The following is a 21,106-nucleotide window of genomic DNA, read 5'->3' as shown; positions in this document are numbered from 1 at the left end:
TGACACCGTGTTCCACAAGTCATGGACACTTGGCTGCTACACTAAAACAAGTTCTATAAGCCTTGCTGCACTGAGGTAGGCTTGCTCACATATGCTTTCATGTAATTCTCACAATCCTGTGAGCCTGGGTGTTATCTCCTTTTTACGTATGAGGAACTGAAGCTCAGAGAGAAAGTTGCCTAAGGTCTAGGGAGGCAGCAGAAGTGGGATTTAACCCAAGACTTTGGATTCCAGGTCCAAGACACTAAAGTTGCCTCAAATAAATATATTATACTTACTATTTAATTTATAGTGGCATTTCTGAAAGTGTGGTCGGTAGAACAGCAGCATCAGATGTCCCTGGGAAGCTTGCTGAAAATGAAGATTCCTGGACGTACCTCAGGTTGCTATAATAAGAACTGCTGAGACTGAGCCCAGAATTGCATTTTATATAAGCCCTGTTGTTTCTGAGGCAGACTGAGGACTGAAACCACTGCTCTCCTCTTTCCTGTGTGCTCTTCCACTCCATTCCACTCTACTTTCACACAAACCCCAAGAGGTGGGCAGGACAGATCCCCTTGCTACAAATGAGGAAATGATTGCAAGGCAGCTGGTTCATCTTCTTATTCTGGATGCAGCTTAATAAATAAATGTTTGGTGGCTGACATTCTGCAAAGCCTTGGCTCACGGCAAACTTCCACATTCCTGGTGCTGTTCATCCTCATGTGTAACTAACCCACAGCAGCTGCCTCGCTCTTTTTCCTCAGTGACACTGCAGGGGAGCTCAAGGTACAGTGGGGAAAGGTGACTCCAGAATATAGGGTCATCTCATGAAAAGGCGACCTTTGGAACTGAAACAAGTTAACAAAACACAATGGCTGACTTGAGCCAACTTCAAAAACAGTTGCTGCTGCAAGAGAGAGAGTGCTATTGATGGCAGCGAAGTGGGGCACCCTGCCTAACCAGGACCACTCCCAGCAGCCTCAGGGAGGTAGGACCAGAACACTGGACATGCAGAAGAAAACCACCCCAATTCAAATCCAGATTGAGGTACTGGGAGGCCTTTCCTGGTAATGAGGAGGAGTGTGAGGAAAGACAGCTTGTTAGCACCCTTTCAGCACTGCCCAAAGTAGGAGGAGGGATTCTAGCCCTTGGGGAAAACTACAAGGCAAATTATTTAGCAAAGCAGGCTGGGCAGTGCAGAAGACATGCCATCCCTCAAGGCCACAGCTTGCTGGTTTTAGACTCTGGAGTGACACTTACAGACAGAGGTTTATTCCACGCCCCTCCGCCCCCTCAAAAGAAAAGCTCTTGCCTGGAAAAACACTGCAGAGCAAGAGATGGTGATGATGTTGATGATTTGCATTGACAAAAAACAATTCGCCCAACAAGCACTGAGTGCACGCTGTGTTCCCAACACTCTGCCAAGCTCTGGGTACAAAGATGAACTCAATGTGGTTCCAGACTTAGAGAATTTCCTACTCTGAGAGTGATGTTAGATGTGTAAACCAATGCAGACAGGGTCACGGCCTTGGTTATGCGAGGAGACTATCAAAAAGGAAGAAAAGATCTCCCCTGATTGGTGGGGAGGAGTGAGGGTGCATTCAGGCAGGCATCCAGAAGAAGGAACAACACGTGCAAAGCACTGAGGCAGAACAGAGTAAGGTCCGCAAGCTGCAGCACAGGGCATGTGCAGAGTGAGCAGAGAGGAGGCTGGGATGGTGGGAGAAGGGAGGGCAGACCACCAACGCCCGGTCACCCACAGGCAGTAGGAGTTCTTAGAGGTGTTTAAGTAATAAGCAGAGGCTCCCCACGAAGAGGACACAAAGCCTCAAAACCACCAAAGAGCATGCTGGTCCCTGGCTGCCTGTCTCCCTGAATGGGTATCTATGTTTCAAGTCTACAGCTGGCCTCATACATCCAGGTGAAATCTGTAGCCAGCTGGTGTTCACTAACAGCTGACCATGGCTTCATCCTCAGACCACATCTCCATCGAGTTGGTCACTTTAATCGCTGAGATTTGCCTGTTTGGGCACAGAGGCACATAAGAATGGGGTTGCAACCCCTTACAGATAATTATCCACTGTTGCTATGTGGTATTAATATTAGGAAACTGAATATCTAACATGCAGTGTCGAATGCTGAGTTTGCACAGACATTCTTCTCCTGGCTGCACTGGGAAAGAATGCTTTGGATACCTTACATCTCCAGGCAATGCCTGGCAGAGAAGACCTGAAAATTTCACCTGACTGACAACAAACTTGCTGTGTGATCTGAGGTGAGCCATTAAACTTCTCTGGGCTTCAACTTCTTCATCTGTAAAAGGAAGGAGTGAGGTGAACAAAAAATTCCACACCAGTAGGTCAGCGCTGAACACCCAGAGACCTTGCTTGCCAAGGCTAGTATCACCCTGGTGAGTGACCCTAATGCAGGCATTTTTGGCCTTTAGGCCCAGAAACAGGACTTCATAGTATGTGGAGAGGTGCAGATATCCTAGAATAGATCTGTCCTAACCATTTATCAACCTCTGTCCATTTATGAAATCAGAACACCCACATCCCCCTCATAGGTGCTGCCTCCAGACTCTTCCTGTTATCAAGAATCCTAGGAAGCCAAATCAGGCATCAGAAGGTTGCAATGTGAGCACGGATGCAAAATAAGGGGAAATGAGCAGTCATGAAGAGAAACTTCATTCTGACAGTAGTGAGCCAGCCAAACCAGCACTGCCTCCAACAAAGGACGCCCTTCTGGTGACCAAAATCAGATTCTGTATCTTTATATGGACATGCTTCTAGTTTTGCCTTTTTGCTTTGTCTTACTGCTGGCCACTCATTATTCTAATGGTTTTTAAACCAATTTTTACGGAAAAAAAATTTAATTATTTGAAACAAACAAACAAACAAACAAAACATTACTTCTTTAGATATGTAACAGTCACCAATTCATGTACTAGCCAGCTCTGGAAGACATCTGGCTCCCTGGTAGCTACTAACAAATGGCCAACAGTCATGAGGGCCGACTCTGTGCATGGCCCTGGTCCCACCAGTGCTGCACACTTCACTCACTCACCCCTTACAACAATGCTAGGAAGCAGGCAGTAGGTTACTTTCTTCACTTTATAGAAGAAATGAAGCACAGAAACGGTAACTTGCCCAAGGTGTACAGCTAATAAATGGCAGGACCAGGATTTGAACCCAAGCAATATGGTTCTAGAGTCTGTCTTAACTACCCCACAATACTGCTGGTACTAGTACTGGATTCATTACACATGGATTCAACTAGTTTAACTCCTAGAGGACATACTTCATTTCCAAATTCTTGGGGAACTGCCAACCCATTTACCTTCTCCCTACCATGAATCATCCACAAGTAAAAGATATTTTTTTTTCCACTTTATAGTCAATGGACTTCTTTAGCTAATGCCATCCTTCAAAGATTTCTAAAAATTTTTTTAAAACAAATGAATTTTAAAAACCTTACAATCAGATTTGGATTTGTCAGATTTCAGGGTAGTTCATAACTAGTCTGGGCTAGAATAGTTGAACTCATTCTTTCTCTCTTCAGGGCTTGTTTCTATTTGGATCATACCTACAGAGCAGCACAGCTCCAGATCTTCTGCTGACTCCTGGGTCAGCCTCTCTGTCTCCTTTGGGGGCAGAAGACAAATCTTTTAACTTCTCACCTCGACACTTGCAGGCAATTTTCCCCAACAACTCAAATGTCCGGAACTAATTCATCCCTTGCAGTTACAGTAACTGCAGCCACAGTGGCTGCTAAGGGAAGGATGTGGGGAAGAGGAAGGGCAGGGAAAGGCCTGGCTTACATCACATCTCTTGGCCACTCCTGGCAATTCATTCAACAAATATCCCTCCCATGCCAACATGCGCTTAGTGGTGACACATGAGGGGCAAAAACCCCTGTAGTCCTTGACCAAGTCATGCTTACATGTCAGAGATCTCAGGATGTCATCCAGGAGATGATCAAATGAATAAATGTGAAATTAAATCCATGAAAAAGCTGCAAAAGGAAGATCTGTGAAAGCACAAATCAGAGGCCATGGCCTATTCTGTAACTGTTTCCCTGAGACATCCACATGTTCCTCATCCAGGTAAAGATGTGAAGGATAAGCAGGTGTTAATTAGGCCAAAAGAGAGTGAGGGAGCATTCCGGTCAGACAAAACAGCAAGAACAAAGGCCTTGTCAGAAGGAAGAATGGCGGCATGTTTTGGGCCTGTGAGGAAGAGCAGTGAGGCTGAAGTGGAGGGTAAGGGGAGGCTGTGGAGAGAGGCCAGACCAGGGATCAAATCTGGGGACCTATATCACAGCTGCAGCAATGCCAGATCCTTAACCCACTGTGCCACAGTGGGAACTCCCAGACTTTATTATTATTATTTTTTAAATTACCATTCTGGCTGCTCTATAGTGAGTGGAGGGAGGTACAGAGTGACTATGAACAGTTAGAAGGCTACTGCAGTCATCCAGGTGAGAAATGATGGTAACCTGGAACAGGGTGGTGACTGGAGAAACGGAAAGTAGTAGGTGCATTCAAAATATAATTTGGAGATAAAACTGACAGGCTTGAATGTGAGGATGAGCAAGAAGAGTCACGGTTGGAGTTCCTGTCGTGGTGCAGTGGTTAATGAATCCGACTAGAAACCATGAGGTTGCGGGTTTGATCCCTGGCCTTGCTCAGTGGGTTAACGATCCGGCGTTGCCATGAGCTGTGGTGTAGGTCGCAGACTTGGCTCGGATCCCGCGTTGCTGTGGCTCTGGTGTAGGCCGGCAGCTACAGCTCTAATTAGACCCCTAGCCTGGGAACCTCCATGTACTGCGGGAGTGGCCCAAGAAATGGCAAAAAGACCAAAAAAAAAAAAAAAAAAAAAAAAAAAGAAGAGTCACGGTGAAGGACACCTGACCACTGGCTTGGGCAGTGGGCAGGTGGCAGAGCCATTCAATGGGAGAGGTTATAGTGGAACAGCCAGTTTTGGAGGGAAGATTCAAAGTCCAGCTGGGTCTCAGATGGCTGCAAGACATCCAATGGACAGGTTAAGCTGACAGCAGGACGGCTAGTCTTGAGCTCAGCGGCAAGGTTTGGAGATATTGATTTCATCAGTATGTGGAGTATGTGGCCATCTGTGTGTGGAGGATGAGGAGCCATGGGGGTGGGCTGGGGTCGGGGAGACCATCCAGGGAGAAAAGAGTGAGCGTATCTGGAGGAGCAGCAACATTTCATAGCTGGATGGAGGAAGATGAGCAAACTAGAATGATCAGAGAAGTGGGGGAAAACCAGGGCCATGGGGAACATCAGGGAAGCCAGGGGAAGGGAACGTTTCAGAAGTGATAATTATAAAAGCTAACATCTATAAGTCTTACAGCCAGGTACTGTGATAAGGCCTTTGAATATGTGATTAAATTTAGTCTGCACAACACTCTTCTGAGGTGGGCACCATTTCAAAAAAAAAAAATTTTTTTTTTTTCTTTTTAGGGCCACACCCATGGCACATGGAAGTTCCCAGGGGTCAAACTGGAGCTACAGCTGCTGGCCTTCGCCACAACCACAGCAACATGGGATCCAAGCTGTGTCTGAGATATACACCACAGATCATGCCAAGCCAGATCCTTAACACGTTGAGTGAGGGCAGGGATCAAACTCATGGATACTAGTTGGGTTTGTTTCTGCTGAGCCTCGACAGGAACTCCCACTTCACATTTTTATAGATGAGGAAGCTGTGGCAAAGAAAGGTTAAGGCGGTACTCAAGAGGAGCTGGGATGGAAACCCAAGCAGCTTGATTGCAAATTCTGATTGACTTTCCTACCTCCAGGGCAGTTCGAGAGGCTGTACCAGATGAAGACTGAAGAGTGGCTGGTGGACAGACCAGTGAGGCTGTCCTCTGGAACACCACTAAGGGGATGTTTCAGCAAAGAGACAAACAGAAGCCAGGCCAGAGCCCACTATTAGGAATGCTCTAAGTTATTACCTGTTTTTCAGCTGTCCAAGGGAGCCAGCTAGGAGATCAGGCCAGTATGTCAAGTCTGTGTCCCCAACAGCAGCTAACGGGATACTTTAATGGAGTGGATTTCTGCTCCAAATAATATGTGAACAGCTGAGGAGCACAATGTTGCCACATGCCTGCTGCTGACCCTTTACACGACCCCTCTAATATTTTCAGAGCTCTTTTATCCATCTGTGACCCTTTCGACTTCATGAGGTGGGTTACTTCTACCACAGCTTAGAGATAAGAAACTGAGGCTCATCACAGCTAAGGAATTTGCCCGAGGTTACAGAGCTGGTCTAGCTCAGCTAAGACTCAAATCCACGTCTTCTGACTCCAAGTCCATTGTTCTTTTGTGGGAGCCACAGTGGAAAGAAGACCCCTCTTAGTAACCAGGGAGACCTGACTTCAAATGTCAGCTCTATGTGACCCTGGGCAAGTTAGCCTTTCTGGACATTCCTGTTTAGTATAAAATAGAATTGCAGTGTTCCTGTGAGGGTTGAATCAGAGAGTCTAAGTGAAACTCCCAATACAATGCTTAGTAAATATCAGTTGTCCATCCCTATCTCTACCCAATCTCTCCATCTCTGTCCTGGACAGCCAATGAGGGGCTTCTGTGGGGTCTTGGTTTTCTCTTCCCACAGAACAGAGCAGGATTAAGGGGTGTTGAAGGTCACATGCTATTGCTACACACTAGGTGTTCTCCTGTGTTCATGCGAGAGTGCCCTATGGGGGCAGACGAAGGTCCAGGTATTTCTCCTTACCCTTCTCCCCAGCTCCCTGTCCAAAAGCCAGCCTTAATGACCTGCCAGAGATAAACGAGCAAACTGGAATCAAAGGCTTGGGTCAGTAAACATAGCAGCAACACCAACAATATAACAGCAGATGGCAGGGTTGCTCCACTGGAGTGGGAGATCCAGGAGAAATTTATAAGCACTTTTATGGACACTAGAGAATTCATGAAGCCTTTGAACCAATGCCCTTTAGTGTTACCTGACACCACCAATGTGTGGCTGGAAGGGTGATTTCTTTTCACCCTGAAGTGACAGAAGAGGAAACTGAGCCTCAGGGAGATTAAATGACTGTTTAGGAATGCAAAGACTCTGGTAAGCAAGGAGTCAGGATGCCTGGGTTCAAGCCCCAGCTATGCTACTTACCAGCTCCATGACTGTGAGTGAGTAGCCTCCATTTCCCTATTTGTAAAATGGATAGGACCAGTACCAAAGTTATTAGGTTGTTGTAAGAATCAAATGAGATAATGTACATGAAATGCTTAGGACAGCATCTGGCACAGAGTAAGCACTCAATAAATGATATGCATTACTGTAATAATCATTCTACTGCTCTTGTTTGGATGGGGAGGGGGCAAGAAAGTAAGCATGGCTTTCACACCACAGAAAATACGCTGTTGCCAGCCAGCCCGTAACACCAGTCTCTGGTGGCTACATGTGTTTCTTCACCGGCCTTTCTTGGAGTCACAAATTTAAGGAAATGGTCTGTAGCTTGATGAAGTGACAATAGCTTTCTATTTCTGTTTCTGCATCACCCCTTTTCCAGAGGACCATCTTTAGAAATCAGTTCTCAAAAGAGAAAGCTCAAATAGTCTGTGTTCATGATCCTGAGAAAGGAGGCCCTGAGCAGTTCCCAGGAGGCTTACGAATGGTGGGGTTTTTTCTTCTGATAACGCTGCCAGGAATCAGGTCAAACCACAGAGTCCCAGGTAGGAGCTATAAAGACTAAAACAAGCAGCTTTTCCCTCTTCCCGTGACCCCTCCTTCTCCTTGGCCAAACACCCCTGATGAGGTTGATAGGACAACTGTCACAAAACTCATTAAGGTTCTCTGGTCTGACAACATGCCAAGAGACCAGGTCACCATCCAGTGCTCCACACTTCACCCTCAGCTACAAACAATGTGCAGTCTGGCTGCTTTCTTGGCTTCCCCTGACGAGAGGGAGCCAGTTCCAGATCGCTTCAGAGAGAATGGCCCTGATTCTAGAACCAACAGCACTGCTCAAGGAAAAAAGGAGCCCAGAGGTACTTAGACTCCAATCAGGCCCGTTGGGAAGGCTGAGAAGAGGAAGCAGGAGGGCTGGTCAGCCAGGCATCCAGAGATCAGAGGGATCCTGGCCAAGGACAATCAGACTAGGCACTTCCTGGAGGTCCATTAGTTGGCCTCCACCGCAAGTCCCAGGTCTCAGCCTGAAGTGGCTTCCTATTGTCCCAGGCACCTGAGAAGCTGGCAGAAGGCTATCAGAGGCAGGATTATGGATGTGGCTGTAGACAAAGGATGGGTTAGAGTAAGGAGAAGGCAAGGGGAGGAGTTTGGGACAAACCCCAGAAACTTCTCCATTCAATATCCAGCCCCACCCTGTGACTAGGAAAACAAAGGAATGGGGGAAGGGGAGAAAAGTTATTTCCTTTATTGTAATTGTAGCCCAGCTGGGAAAGAGTGGGCTGGAAGGGAGTCAGGAAGAACAAATTTCTTTGGGTAGCATGTTCAGAGGGTCTGGCTTCTAGCAGGCCTGCACCCAGACACTATGAATTCATCAGAGAATCACAGATGAGCTGGGGTGGAAGAGACCTTAAAAGACCAGTCAGGCTGATGCCTCCTGCTTCTCATAACCCAGGTTGCTTCTGAGGTCAGATAAATACAATCTTTCCCAGCTCTGAAGACAGTCCTATGATTTGGGCAAAAGCCAAATTGGCTCCAAAGCAGCCAGTTTCCCCAGGCTCCATCTGAGGTCTCCACACCATCTAGTTGTCTTGGGAAAGCTAGGGAATCTGGAGATGCACCCCTTGAATAGAGCAGAATCAGAAAAACACTGTCCTTGAGGCAAAACTGTAAACTGGAGACGGAACCTAGATGCTCTGCTTCCCCACAGGTACTGTCTTTGGTCTAACTGCCAGGGTGGTTCAAAGCCAACCTCAATCTTGAGGATCCACATCAGATGACCAATGTGTTAAGAGAAATAAACATATGCATGTAGGTGTATACAGACACACACCTTAATAAAATTAAAACTCTGATTATTAAAGGTTTTCTAGGAGTTCCCATCGTGGTGCAGTGGAAACGAATCCGACTGGGAACCATGAGGTGGCGAGTTCGATCCCTGGCCTTGGTCAGTCAATTAAGGATCTGGCATTGCTGTGAGCTGTGGTGTAGGTTGCAGATGCGGCTCGGATCTGGCATTGCTATGGCTGTGGCAAGGCCGGCAGCTGTAGCTCCAATTCGACCCCTAGCTGGGAACCTCCATATGCTGTGGGTGTGGCCCTAAAAAGAAAAAAAAGAGAGGTTTTTTTATGTGTCAGGTGCTATGTGAGGGACTTTATATAGGTTATCACATTTAATACTTCCGAACAACCATGGGAGATACTATTCTGACGCCATTTTATAGATGAGGTGTCTAAAGTTCAGGGAAGTCATTTAAAGCCAGTTAATAAACTGCACAAAGCCAGGATTTGAAACTAGACAGTCTCTTCCATAGCCTGCACTCTTTTCCCCCAGGATAATGTGCCTTACTTCTTTATGAACATGTATTTGTGCGTGTGTGTGTGTCTGTCTTGCACACACACACAGTGCTTTCTCCCTCTTTTTTTTTTTGGCCATGCCTGTGGCATGCCTAAGTCCCCACACCAGGGATTGAACCCATGCTACAGCAGTGACCTGAGTCATAGCAGTGACAATGCTGGATCCGTAACCCACTGTGCCACCAGGGAACTCTCACACAGTGCTTACAAGCTAGCATCTCACAGACCTACTGGTGACCAAGACTTCTGTTCTAAGGCCAGCTCTTGTCATCCATGGCCTCTGAAACTTTCTGTCTTTTTAGTTTCATGCCTTGCATCTGTGATATGAAGGGTTTATATCATATAGTAGGTGGTTCCTCTAGGTATAGGAGACCCCAGAAATTCCAAAAAGAATCTTGTTCACCCATTCCCACTTATGGTGGAGAGAAGCTCTTCATACAAATAGGAAAACAGCAGGAACAACATGACCATATGGGTTGAACACCAAGGAGAGCTGCAGCCTGGGAACTCCCTGGTTCTGATGCTGCTCGTTTGCCTCGGCTATAAAATGAAGGGCTAGCCAAAGGTCCCTGCATCTCTGACATTCTGCTCCTATCTTACTATGAGGCAAAGGAAAAGTAGAACTGACTTCCCTGAGGGTAAAAGGAGGAGGAACCAAGGCAATCAGATCCACAGAGGAGATTGGCGAGCTCTGAGTTAGAGCTGAAAACACAGAAAAATGTTCCAACTCTTCCAGAGACCAGCGCTCCAGGCCAACCCCCCACGTCTTGCCTGGGTGGAGGCAAGTTCTTAAAGGTCAATTAAATTACATGAGAGCAGCACAGGCAATGCTTTGCAACAGGAGCTGTGTGGGGGAGATGGAATTTCTAGCACAGGGTGCCTGTCTACAGTTTGTCTCATTCTCAGACTGTGAGCACAGCCCTACCTACCACTTTGGACCACAGGCCTCTGATGAGGAATGACTGCAGGCCAGGCACTGTTCTATGCTCTGGAGAAAACAAAGACAAGCCCCCACTCTGGAGGGTTCCAACCATTGAGTGGGTGCCCACCACATGCTGGGGCCTTGGTATATATGATTTCATTCAATCTCAACCAATCTATGAGAGAGATTATTCACATCTGTACTTCCGGACAAGGAAACTGAGCTTCAGATACCAGGAACACATCTGACTTTATTTATTTATTTGCCTTTTAGGGCTGCACCTGAGGCATATGTAAGTGCTTGGGCTAGGGGTCAAATTGGAGCTGCAGCTGTCGGCCTACGCCACAGCAACACCAGATCCAAGCTGCAGCTGTGACCTACATTGCAGCTTATGGCAACACTGGATCATTAACCCAGAGTGGAGTCAGGGATAGAACCTGCATCCTCATGGATACTACTGCTGAGCCACAATAGTAACTCCAAATCTAACTTGAAAGTCTGTTATTTTCAAGAAACTGAGGTACCTCTAAACAATACTCTAAGTGCTATAATAAGCATAATAACAAAAATCAGGAAACTAGGGAGGTATCCTGGGGTAAAGAAGAGCTGGCTCTGCCAACTGCACTGAAAATAATCAGTGGTGCAGCCTTGCTCTCTTCACCTCTAAAGTCAGGATGCTGGGACACCCTGGAAAGGGCTTCTCCACTTTCACCTGGCATAGGGGACCACTGATGTTTGATCACATGCTCTTTGTGGGCACATCCCTCTTTGCCCCCTCAGCCCCTCCCTGCCCCTGAAATGCAAACTCTCAAGTCAGAAGTTTGTTTTGTACTTTCCAGAAAATGAAATGGCACCTGGACCATAGTGTACTGGCAAAGACAGGAACGCAGATCCACTTACCGGAAGCAGGAGCTATGCCAGGCCTCACTGACTGTCCTGTATAACCTCTGGTTTGGAGTGACATGGTCTCCACAGCCCCGGCACCTCCAGGCATCTTCACCTGCACACAAAATCAAGGGGTTTAGAGGCCAAAGTAGCAGGGGAACAGGGACAGGATCCCTTGGGTGGAAGGAGACTAGTTAATGGACTCTCATATCTGAGAGGGTTGGGAGACGCTATGCTGGATGCAGTTTCTTCCTTCACAAGGTCCCTGATGAGCATCCAGCTCGGGGCTCATCTCCCCAGGGGTAGGGAATCCATGGCCTCAAGAGTAGTCTCATCTCATTTTTTTATTTTTAGGGCCTTACCTGTGGCATATGGAAATTCCCAGGTTAGGGGTTGAATTGTAGCTGCAAGTGCTGGCCTACGCCACAGCAATGCCAGATCCCAGCCACATCTGTGACCTACACCACAGCTCACGGCAATGCCAGATCCTTAACCCACTAAGTGAGGCCAGGGATCAAACCCGCATCCTCATGGATACTAGTTGGATTCATAATTCACTGAGCCACAATGGGAACTCCTCATACCACCTTTTTAAAAAGTTCTGGTTGTTCCTTTTTCGATCGTAACCTGCCTTTTCCTAGAACCTTCAGCCCTTGCTCATAGTTCTGACCAGACAAAATGCATAAGGTCTCTTTCTTATCAGGTCAGGCTTTCATACATCTATCCCCCGGCAGTACCCAGAAAAGTCTCCTCTCTATGTTACACATGCTGCTACCTTTTCCTACCCATCAAAAGTCCAGGTTGTATAGATTTTCCATCACCCAGCCTAGGAGCTCATTCATTCAACCAACATCATGGGTCTAAACTCTACATTGGAGCTGCTGGATAAATCACTCCTGCTCTTGAGTTGCAAACCCACTGGAAAAGAAACATTCTTCCAGGAGTTCCCTTGGGTCACAGCAGGTTAGGTATCCAGCATTGTCACCATGGTGGTCTGAGTTACTGCTGAGGCACAGGTTCAATCCTTGGTCCAGGAAATTCCACACACCATGAGTGTAGCCAAAAAAAAAAAAAAAAAAGAGAGAAACATTCTTCCATACTATAATTTTTCACTGAGATATTATTTCAGAGGTATAAGCAAAATGCTATTTTATGGAGTTCCCATTGTGGTGCAGTGGTAATGAACCAGACTAGTATCCTTGAGGATATGGGTTTGATCCCTGGCCTCAGTTGGTGGGTTGGGGATCCGGCGTTGCCATGAACTGTGGTGCATGTTGACGACATGGCTTGGATCCCGTGTGGCTCTGGCTGTGGCTGTGGCCTAGGCTAGCAGCTGTAGCTCAAATTTGACCCCTAGCCTCGGCACTTTCATATGCCTCAGGTGCGGCCCTAAGAAAAAAAAAAGGCAATAAATATATAAATAAATAAAATGGGGAGTTCCCGTCATGGCTCAGTGGTTAGTGAGCAAACCCGACTAGCATCCATGAGGACGTGGGTTCATTCCCTGGCCTCGCTCAGCAGTTTAAGGATCCAGCGTTGCCGTGTAGGTCGAAGACACAGCTTGGATCCTGCACTGCTGTGGCTGCGGCGTAGGCCAGTGGCTACAGCTCCAATTGGACCCCTAGCCTGGGAACCTCCATATGCCACAGGTGCAGCCCTAAAAAGACATAAAGAAAAAAAAAAAAAACCAAAAAAGTGCTATTTTAGTTCAGAGAATGAAGTTATGAGTATAGAGAGAACAAATGTTTAATTAATGCCTTCTATATGCCAGGTGCTAGTTGCTTTCACATACCCAATCTCATTTAATTCTCAAAACAATCCTGTGAGCCCCAGGTATTATTATAATACTTTAACAGATGAGGGAACTGAAAATTGGGGCCAAGAGTGGAAGGCCAAGTGGCAGAGTTAGCTTCCCAACTCAGGTCTGGCTCATTCTAAAGTCCATGCTCTTTCTAGTTCCTGCTCATTCCACTCAAGAGCCAGGAAAGTCTTTGTAGTGGCTGAGCCTTTGAAAGATGGGGCATATTTACTAAAGGCTGAAAAAGAATGCGGAAGGGCTGTGTAGGCTGAGAGATTAGCATGAGCAGTAGCATGGAGTTGGTCTACGTCCCTCCAAAAGGGACAAAACACAATACTCCTGGTGTGGCTCAGATGCTAACTTTTTAAAATAAAGAGGGTAACCGAGATTAAGCTGTGGTACCTGACTTAGCCCCAGAAAGCAGAACAAGGTAGTTACAAGACTCCCTTGTGCACCCTGTGTGTGTGGCTTTGTTCTCTCCGGGTAACTCCAGATTGCCACAGGCACAGTGACAATCACTGGACCCTGTTTTATAGGCAAAGGGGCCATGAATAGACAATGCATGGCTCCAGGCACTTCAAGATTACTTGGGGGTGTTCTGGAGCTGCCAGGGCAGACAGCTGTCCTCAGCCCAGAGGAGAGTTAAAGGCTGGCAGAAGGCTCAAGGACCCTGACCCGCCTGCTCTTCTCCCAAACAGACCATCACCTCCTGGATCTAAACCTCTCAGACTCCCAAGAAGAAGGGGCCTTTTTGTTTTTTGGGTGGTAGTGATCAGACAGTTCACCATCAACCTCACAAACTCCAGAGCAGAAAAGTCTGAGAGGCTCACTCAAACTCTGTTATGGGTGAGACAGGGAATTAATGAGAGGGTTTTTAATGAACACAGACATCCATGAATCTTCTGAGTCCTGGAGGTCCCAGGGTGAAGCATTTTGGGAACTCTTATATGGAAGTGCTTTTTTTCTCCCCCCCGTCTTTTTAAGGCTGAGGCTGCGGTATATAGAGGTTCCAAGGCTAGGGGTCAAATTGGAGCTGTAGCCGCCGGCCTACACCACAGCAACGTCATATCCAAGCCACACCTGTGACCTACACCACAGCTCATGGCAATGACGGATCCTTAATTTGCTGATCGAGGCCAGGGATTGAACCTGCGTCCTCATGGGTGCTAGTCAGATTCACTTCCACTAAGCCATGATGGGAACTCCTGGAAGAGCTTTTAGAATGCCCTGCCCACCCCTGGCAAACCTCATTATTTTATGTCGCATCTTGTTTCTGGTTTTTACTTTTTAACCTAAATCGAACAGTCTCTGACCTGACCACCCACTTAACAATTCAACATGGTGGTTCTGAGTGACTTCTGGTTGTTTCCAAAATTCAGGAAGAATCAGGACTTTCCACTATGAGGATATTCAAGATAACTTGTTAAGGCCACACTCTCCATCCAGAGCCTGCCCTGATCTCCGATCCTGAGAAACACAAAGCCATTCAACTCTTACTTGACACCTGCTCTGTGCTGGGCACTGGGGAGCAAAAATCAAGACCCCTACTCCCTCCTCTCATATCCACCTGGAACCACCTTCTAAATGGCTCTCCAATCCCTCCTTGTCCTTCAGCACAGCCCGAGGTCAGGTCTTTGGCTTCTTTTCCTGGTGTATTGCAGTCTCACCCAGACACCCCGATGTCCAGAGAACTCAACTGTTTAGCACAGCACTCCTGGTGTGGACCACACCCCCAGCCCAGCTCTTCAGAGGGAATCACCACCACTCCCTTCTTCACTGGCTCCTTCCAACTGTCATTTAAATAAGTTCAAGCTTGGAGTTCCCTTGTGGGGAACTCGATGGGTTAAGGATCTGACGTGGTCACTGCAGTGGCACAGGTTCAGTCCCTGGTCTGGGAACTTCCACATGCCACTGGTGTGGATAATAATAATAATAATAATAATAATAATAAAGTTCAAGCTTTTCCCATTTAAAAAAATACAGGAGTTCCCGTCGTGGCGCAGTGGTTAACGAATCTGACTAGGAACCATGAGGTTGCAGGTTCGGTCCCTGCCCTTGCTCAGTGGGTTAACGATCCGGCGTTGCCATGAGCTGTGGTGTAGGTTACAGACGCGGCTCGGATCCCGCGTTGCTGTGGCTCTGGCGTAGGCCGGTGGCTGCAGCTCCGATTCGACCCCTAGCCTGGGAACCTCCATATGCCGCGGGCGAGGCCCAAGAAATAGCAACAACAACAACAACAACAACAACAAAGACAAAAAAAAAAAAAAATACAGACCCCACTTTCTCCTCTAGCTACTACCCTTGCTTCCCCTCTTCACAGCCACATGTATTAAAAGTTATCTAAGAGAAAACAAACTTATGGTACCAAAGAGGAAAGGGGGTAAATTGGCAGATACAAACTACTATACATATAAAATAAACAACAAGGTCCTATTGTATAGCACAGGGAACTATATTCACTATCCTATAGTAAATCATAATGGAAAAATATGAAAAAGTATATACACACACACACACACATATATATATATATATATCTGAATCACTTTGCTATACACCAGAAAGTAACACAACATTGTAAAACAACAATACTGCCTTTTTTTGTTGTCTTTTTAGGGCTGCACCCACGGCATACGGAAGTTCCGAGGCTAGGGGTCAAATTGGAGCTAAGCTACCAGCCTATACTACAGCCACAGCAACATGGGATCCAAGCCGCTTCTGTGAACTACACCACAGCTCACGGCAATGCCGGATCCCCGACCCACTGAGCAAGGCCATGGATCGAACCCGCATTCTCATGGATACTAGTCAGATTCTTTCACACTGCATCACAACAGGAACTCCCTCAACTATACTTCAGTTTTTAAAAAAAAGTTGTCTACACATCACTGCCTTCATTTCTTCACTTCCTATTTACCTCACAATCCACTGCCATCTGACGTCCACCCCCACCACTTCTCTGAAACTGTCTCCCCAAGGTCAACAGTGACTGTTTATTGCTAAACTCAATGGACATGCCTCAGTCACTCTTTTAGCAAATATTTACTGCATGCCAACTATGTGTCTAACATTGTGCTCGGGAAAGAGCAGCAAACAAGGGAGAGATTAAACATAGAACACATATTAAACAATAACATAATTATTTTAATTATAACTGGGGCAAGCAGTATGAAGGAGATATCAAGTTCATAACTAAGCAAACGGAATAGGGCAAACAAGAACATATTCCTTAAGGAAGTAATTTCCAAGCTGAGCTCTAAAGGATGAACAGAAATTAACCAGGCAAAAAGGATGAAAGGGTAGCAATGGAAACTGGGATGGTGGGGAGGTATGTGCAAAGGTCCTGAGGCAGGAACACAAACTCCTCAAACATCACTAAAGCTGGCCATTGTCAGCTCCAAAGGACTAGGGGAACCAAGACAGCTCCCTGGCCTATTACAGTCCCTCAATAAGCCATTTACTGAAGGAAAGCGGCTCCAAAGAACCTTTATCTTTCATTACCTCTTAAAAACAGATGCTCTAGTCACAACTTGATCTATTTTCTATTCTACCACATACACTTATGTTCTTGCATCCTAATGGTCACACCTCAGGCTAACAGGATACTTTATTTACCCACCTTTTCCTCCCTTAATCAGACTTCCATCATTTTTTTTTCTTTGCTATTTTAGGGCTGCACCCACAGCGTATGGAGATTACCAGGCTTGCGGTTGAATCAGAGCTACAGCTGCAGGCCTACACCACAGCCACAGCAAGGGGGTTCCAAGATGCCTGCAACCCACACCACAGCTCACAGCAACACCAGATCCTTAACCACTGAACAAGGCCAGGGATCAAACCCATATCTTCATGGATCCTAGTCGGGTTTGTTAACTGCTGAGCCAAGAAGAGAACTCCCGACTTCCATCCTTCCTTGATGGTCCCCCAAAGGGAGGCAGTGTTGGTTTCACTTTGTCTATTACCTGTTTTATACTATTTGTTCTAAAATTACAGTTCATCATGTTTCTGACTCCTTTGGTCCCGTTCTCTCTGTACCACTGCCCCCAGTTCTACAGGGCAAAGACTGCATCTTGATCATCTTCAAAACACCAGGGCCTAGCATAAAGCGTGGTCAGAAGAGACACTCCTTTGTGTGGCAAATCCAACTGAAAAGTTGGACCCAAGTGCCAGCTGTAAAGGTAATTTCCAAAGATAAGCTCCAACGGTCAGCAGCGATGAGTCACCTGGAATGTGTTCTGACTCCCCTTGTGACTACCTACAAGTAAAGTCACAGGTAGATGCACAGGCCTCATCTGAATGCTGTACCCAAGGGAGACTCTTTCACCCAGAGCCTTCAGCCTCCCAAGCCCAAACCCTCTTCAAAAGAATCCTTGTGGCCTCTTCAGCTCCCTTACAGCCCTGAAAGTCAAAGATCCTAACTCTCTTATAGCCTTCATTCTAGCAGAGGTAAGAGAAATGTTATAATACAGAGTCTTGGAGATTTCTGTGAGGCCCAATCTATAGAGTCCAGTCTACCTGAGACAGTCTTCCTATAGGAAAATACCTCCTTGTACCAGGCTGTTCACCTCTCCCTCTACTGTGTTTACCTCTCTTATTTGTAGGCTTATCAACAGTGGCTACTGATTGTCAGAGTCCAGAAAGGGAGCTTGACTAAGTAAATGTTCCCAGCAGTTTCAAACAATACGGAGCCCTTGTTAGGTGTTTAACACCCAGAGAACTATGCCTTCACAGTTATTATTGGGATTTGTGGGTTTTGAGAAGTGGTAAGTATGTAATACAAACAAGGTGAGAATTGTAAAAAATGGCTCATTACAAAGGTTCCCACCATTCAGGATTTTTTTTTTTTTTTTTTTCTTTTTTGGCAGCCCCACGACATATGGAGTTCCTAGGCCAGGGATCAGATCTGAGCCACAGTCTCGACCTAAGCTGTGGCTGTGGCAACACTGGATCCTTAACCCACTGTGCTGGGCCAGGATCAAACCTGTGTTCTAGTGTTTCTAAGACACCACTGATACTGCACCACAACAGGAACTCCCAACCTTTAGGATCTTTTGAATACTGGTACAAAATATATTCAGTTCATACACACTTCTCTCTCAAATTAATGATCAAACAATCTGTGACTCTACTGGGGCAGCCACTAGGGTGGTTGGATGGTAATGTAGGAAGAGCCTTTAAAAATCATCTACTTGGAGTTCCTGTTGTGGCTCAGTGGTAATGAGCCTGACTAGTATCCATAAGGATAAGGGTTTGATCCCTGGCTTCACTCAGTGGGTTAAGGATCCGGTGTTGCTGTGATCTGAGATGTAGATCACAGATGTGGCTTGGATCCCACATTGCTGTAGCTATGGTGTAGGCCAGCAGCGATAGCTCTGATTTGACCCTTAGCTTGCAAACTTCCATGTGCTGTGGGTGTGGCCCTAAAAAGCAATATATATATATATATATATTTTTTTTAATAAAAATAATCTACTCAAACCCAGCCCTTTCATTTTCCTGAAAGGAAAATGGACTTGAAGAACGAGAATTGAGTTGTCTAACCATCAGAAAGCTGGTCTGGGAGAGGCTCAAATCCAACTCTGAGACTATCAGACTTTTGCATTTTTATGACCCTAGGCAGCATCAGACAAGCTGAGACATGCTCAGTTTTCAGTGGAAGGGCTCAGCTTGGTACCCCAGCTCAGAGCCTGTGCATTTCCCACAGGACACTAACATTTACCTTAATCTTGGTTTAAAAGCTGGGTTTCTGCAAACTAGTCCTTTTCCTACTTCAAAGTCATGAGAAATCCCTAAGCACTAAGAGTTCATGAGAGCATAAAGCCTGGCCTGAACCAACATGCACAGATCCCATCTTTTCATTTGAGAAACAAAAAAAAAACCTTTGGTGCTTCTCATGTAACACTAGACAATGAGAACCAGGAACAAAACCCAGCCAATACAGCTCAGTACAGAACAAGTATGTTAACTGCTATGCCCCCTGGGAACTGGCAGGTCGGGTATATAAACCCAACTTGTTCCAGGATAAAGCAGGATGCAGAGGGGCAGGGCAGCAACTGGTAGGGAACAGCCAAGAGAAAAAAGATCACATTTTAATGATGTTACTACCAACAAGACTAACAGTAATCACTGACGTTCCTCTAGGTACCCTCCCCTGTGTCCCAAAGGCTTTTCCTCCTCACTGGCATACCAAATATTACCAAAGGGAGTGTCTAAGAAAGAGAGATTAGATGCTTTTTAAAGGAGCTTCTGGACTTCTCTGGACCTTAGAGTCTTCCTTCATAAAAGGAGGAGTCAAATTACTCCTTCTAACTCCTAAGAGTCTGTGACACCAAACCAGGGGCTTCTCATTTTTCAGATTAAGGCATGGACATAGACATCTCAGAAGATGCTGCTGTTCTCTTCTGCTTTTCTTTAGTTTATTAGGAAAAATTTGTAAGGGTCAAGCAGAGGAACTAGAGCTAGACCTTGGTTTGAAATCTGGCTCTGCGTCCTTGGGCAAATTATTTAACCTCTCTGAGCCTGGCTCTCAATCTTTAATTTTTTTAAAGAAAGTAAAGAAATAACTTTCTCTCCCAGTTCCTATCAGCAAGTGGAAATATATCTGACATATATTATGTTAGTTTCAGGTGTACTGCATAAGGATTTGACATTTGAATACATTATGAAATGACCACCATAATAAATCTAGTAGCCATTTGTTCCCATACAAGGTTATTACAATATTACTGACCATATCTTTATATATTACATCCCTGTGGCTTATTTATTTTATAACTGGAGGTTTGTACTTCTTAATCCCCTTCACCTATTTCACCCCCCCACCCCTGTCTCTTAATCTTTAAAGAGGTTAATAACACCTACTTTACAGCATTACCAAGAGGATTAAGAGAAATACATAACCTACGTGAAAATACCTCCTGCGGTGCCTGGCACTTAGCTGGCAACTGAATGGTGAGTAGCTTTTCTTATTTCTTTCATGTATATCTATGGGGCTGGCAGGGGGAAAGGTTGAGCCAAATACACTAACCTCTAAAATCTGAAGGGAATATTTTCAAAACAAATTCAGCAAATGTTGTCTATGTCCCATGTACAAGACCCAGACTAGGCTACACATTTCTGGGGCCCTCAGCAGAGTGCTCAGGGGTATGAGGGACAAGGATATGTATAAAAATAACACATGCCAGAGAGGGACAAACCAGGTGCTGGAGGCAGGGCAAGCTTGGCAGAGTAATAAGACACTTGGTAGAGAAACAAATAAGACAGATGAGTCCTGTGGCTTTTGGGCACTCATGTTCTCACTTCCAACCATAAGTTTACTTAGCTGTGAATGAGTAGGCATTTTCTTATCTAGGGGAAGGCCTACAAAGAATTTCTTTATCAGGTTAGTCCTGATCTATCACTAGTTGAGTAAAAAAAATCAACAACAAATCCATTTTTCCCCCTGGGTCTCAGTTTCTTTACATATAAAATAAGGAGAGTTATATTATCTCAAGTCTCCCCCAGCTCTAGCATCTGTTAAAATTTCTAAGAGGTAATACTTGGCACAACCCAATGCCTTAGACATCACAGGTACTCAGTAAATATTTGATTTCTTTGTTGTTGATTCTCCAGTTACAAGGGAATCTGAGTTGTCTTGGAACACAGCTTAGATAGGGCAGGTAAAAGTTGAAGCCCCACTTCCTTCTCTGACTCCATGGGAAACCTCATTCTGGTGTCTGTGATACAGAGATGAAGCACCAAATGTGAATCTGGAAAATATGACCTCTGACCACCACCATTTATTTGGCTATGGAACCCTGAACAAGTAATTGCTGAACCTTAGTCTCCTCATCCATAAAAAAGCCATACTTGGCTTCCTTTCAGCTCTTCAAAGGCACCATATGCCTTCCTACTCAGGGTCTCTTTATGCTATTCTCTCTACTTGGGAAGTTCTTTGTCTTTTCTTAGCTGGACTAGCTTCTACTTATCCTCAAGGGTCAGTATAAACTTGATTTTTTTT

At 45.8% G+C, this 21,106-nt stretch overlaps 1 protein-coding gene across 2 annotated transcripts in view; it reads right to left on the bottom strand.

Annotated features, from left to right (window-relative positions):
• The window catches only part of LIMK2 (LIM domain kinase 2), a 55,648-nt gene that overhangs the window by 32,485 nt on the left and 2,057 nt on the right, over positions 1–21,106 (bottom strand). For both annotated transcript variants that reach the window (XR_002338596.1, XM_005670864.3), the window contains exon 2: positions 11,325–11,424. Coding sequence is in view for 1 of the 2 variants with exons in the window: in XM_005670864.3 (XP_005670921.1) it covers positions 11,325–11,424 (100 nt within the window). In the remaining variant the exon portion in view is untranslated. The remainder of the gene's footprint in view (positions 1–11,324; positions 11,425–21,106) is intronic.

Source organism: Sus scrofa, chromosome 14 (assembly GCF_000003025.6).
Source record: "Sus scrofa isolate TJ Tabasco breed Duroc chromosome 14, Sscrofa11.1, whole genome shotgun sequence".
NCBI lineage: Eukaryota > Metazoa > Chordata > Mammalia > Artiodactyla > Suidae > Sus > Sus scrofa.
Note: the sequence above shows the minus strand (reverse complement) of the source record. Positions and strands in the feature narration are given on the sequence as shown.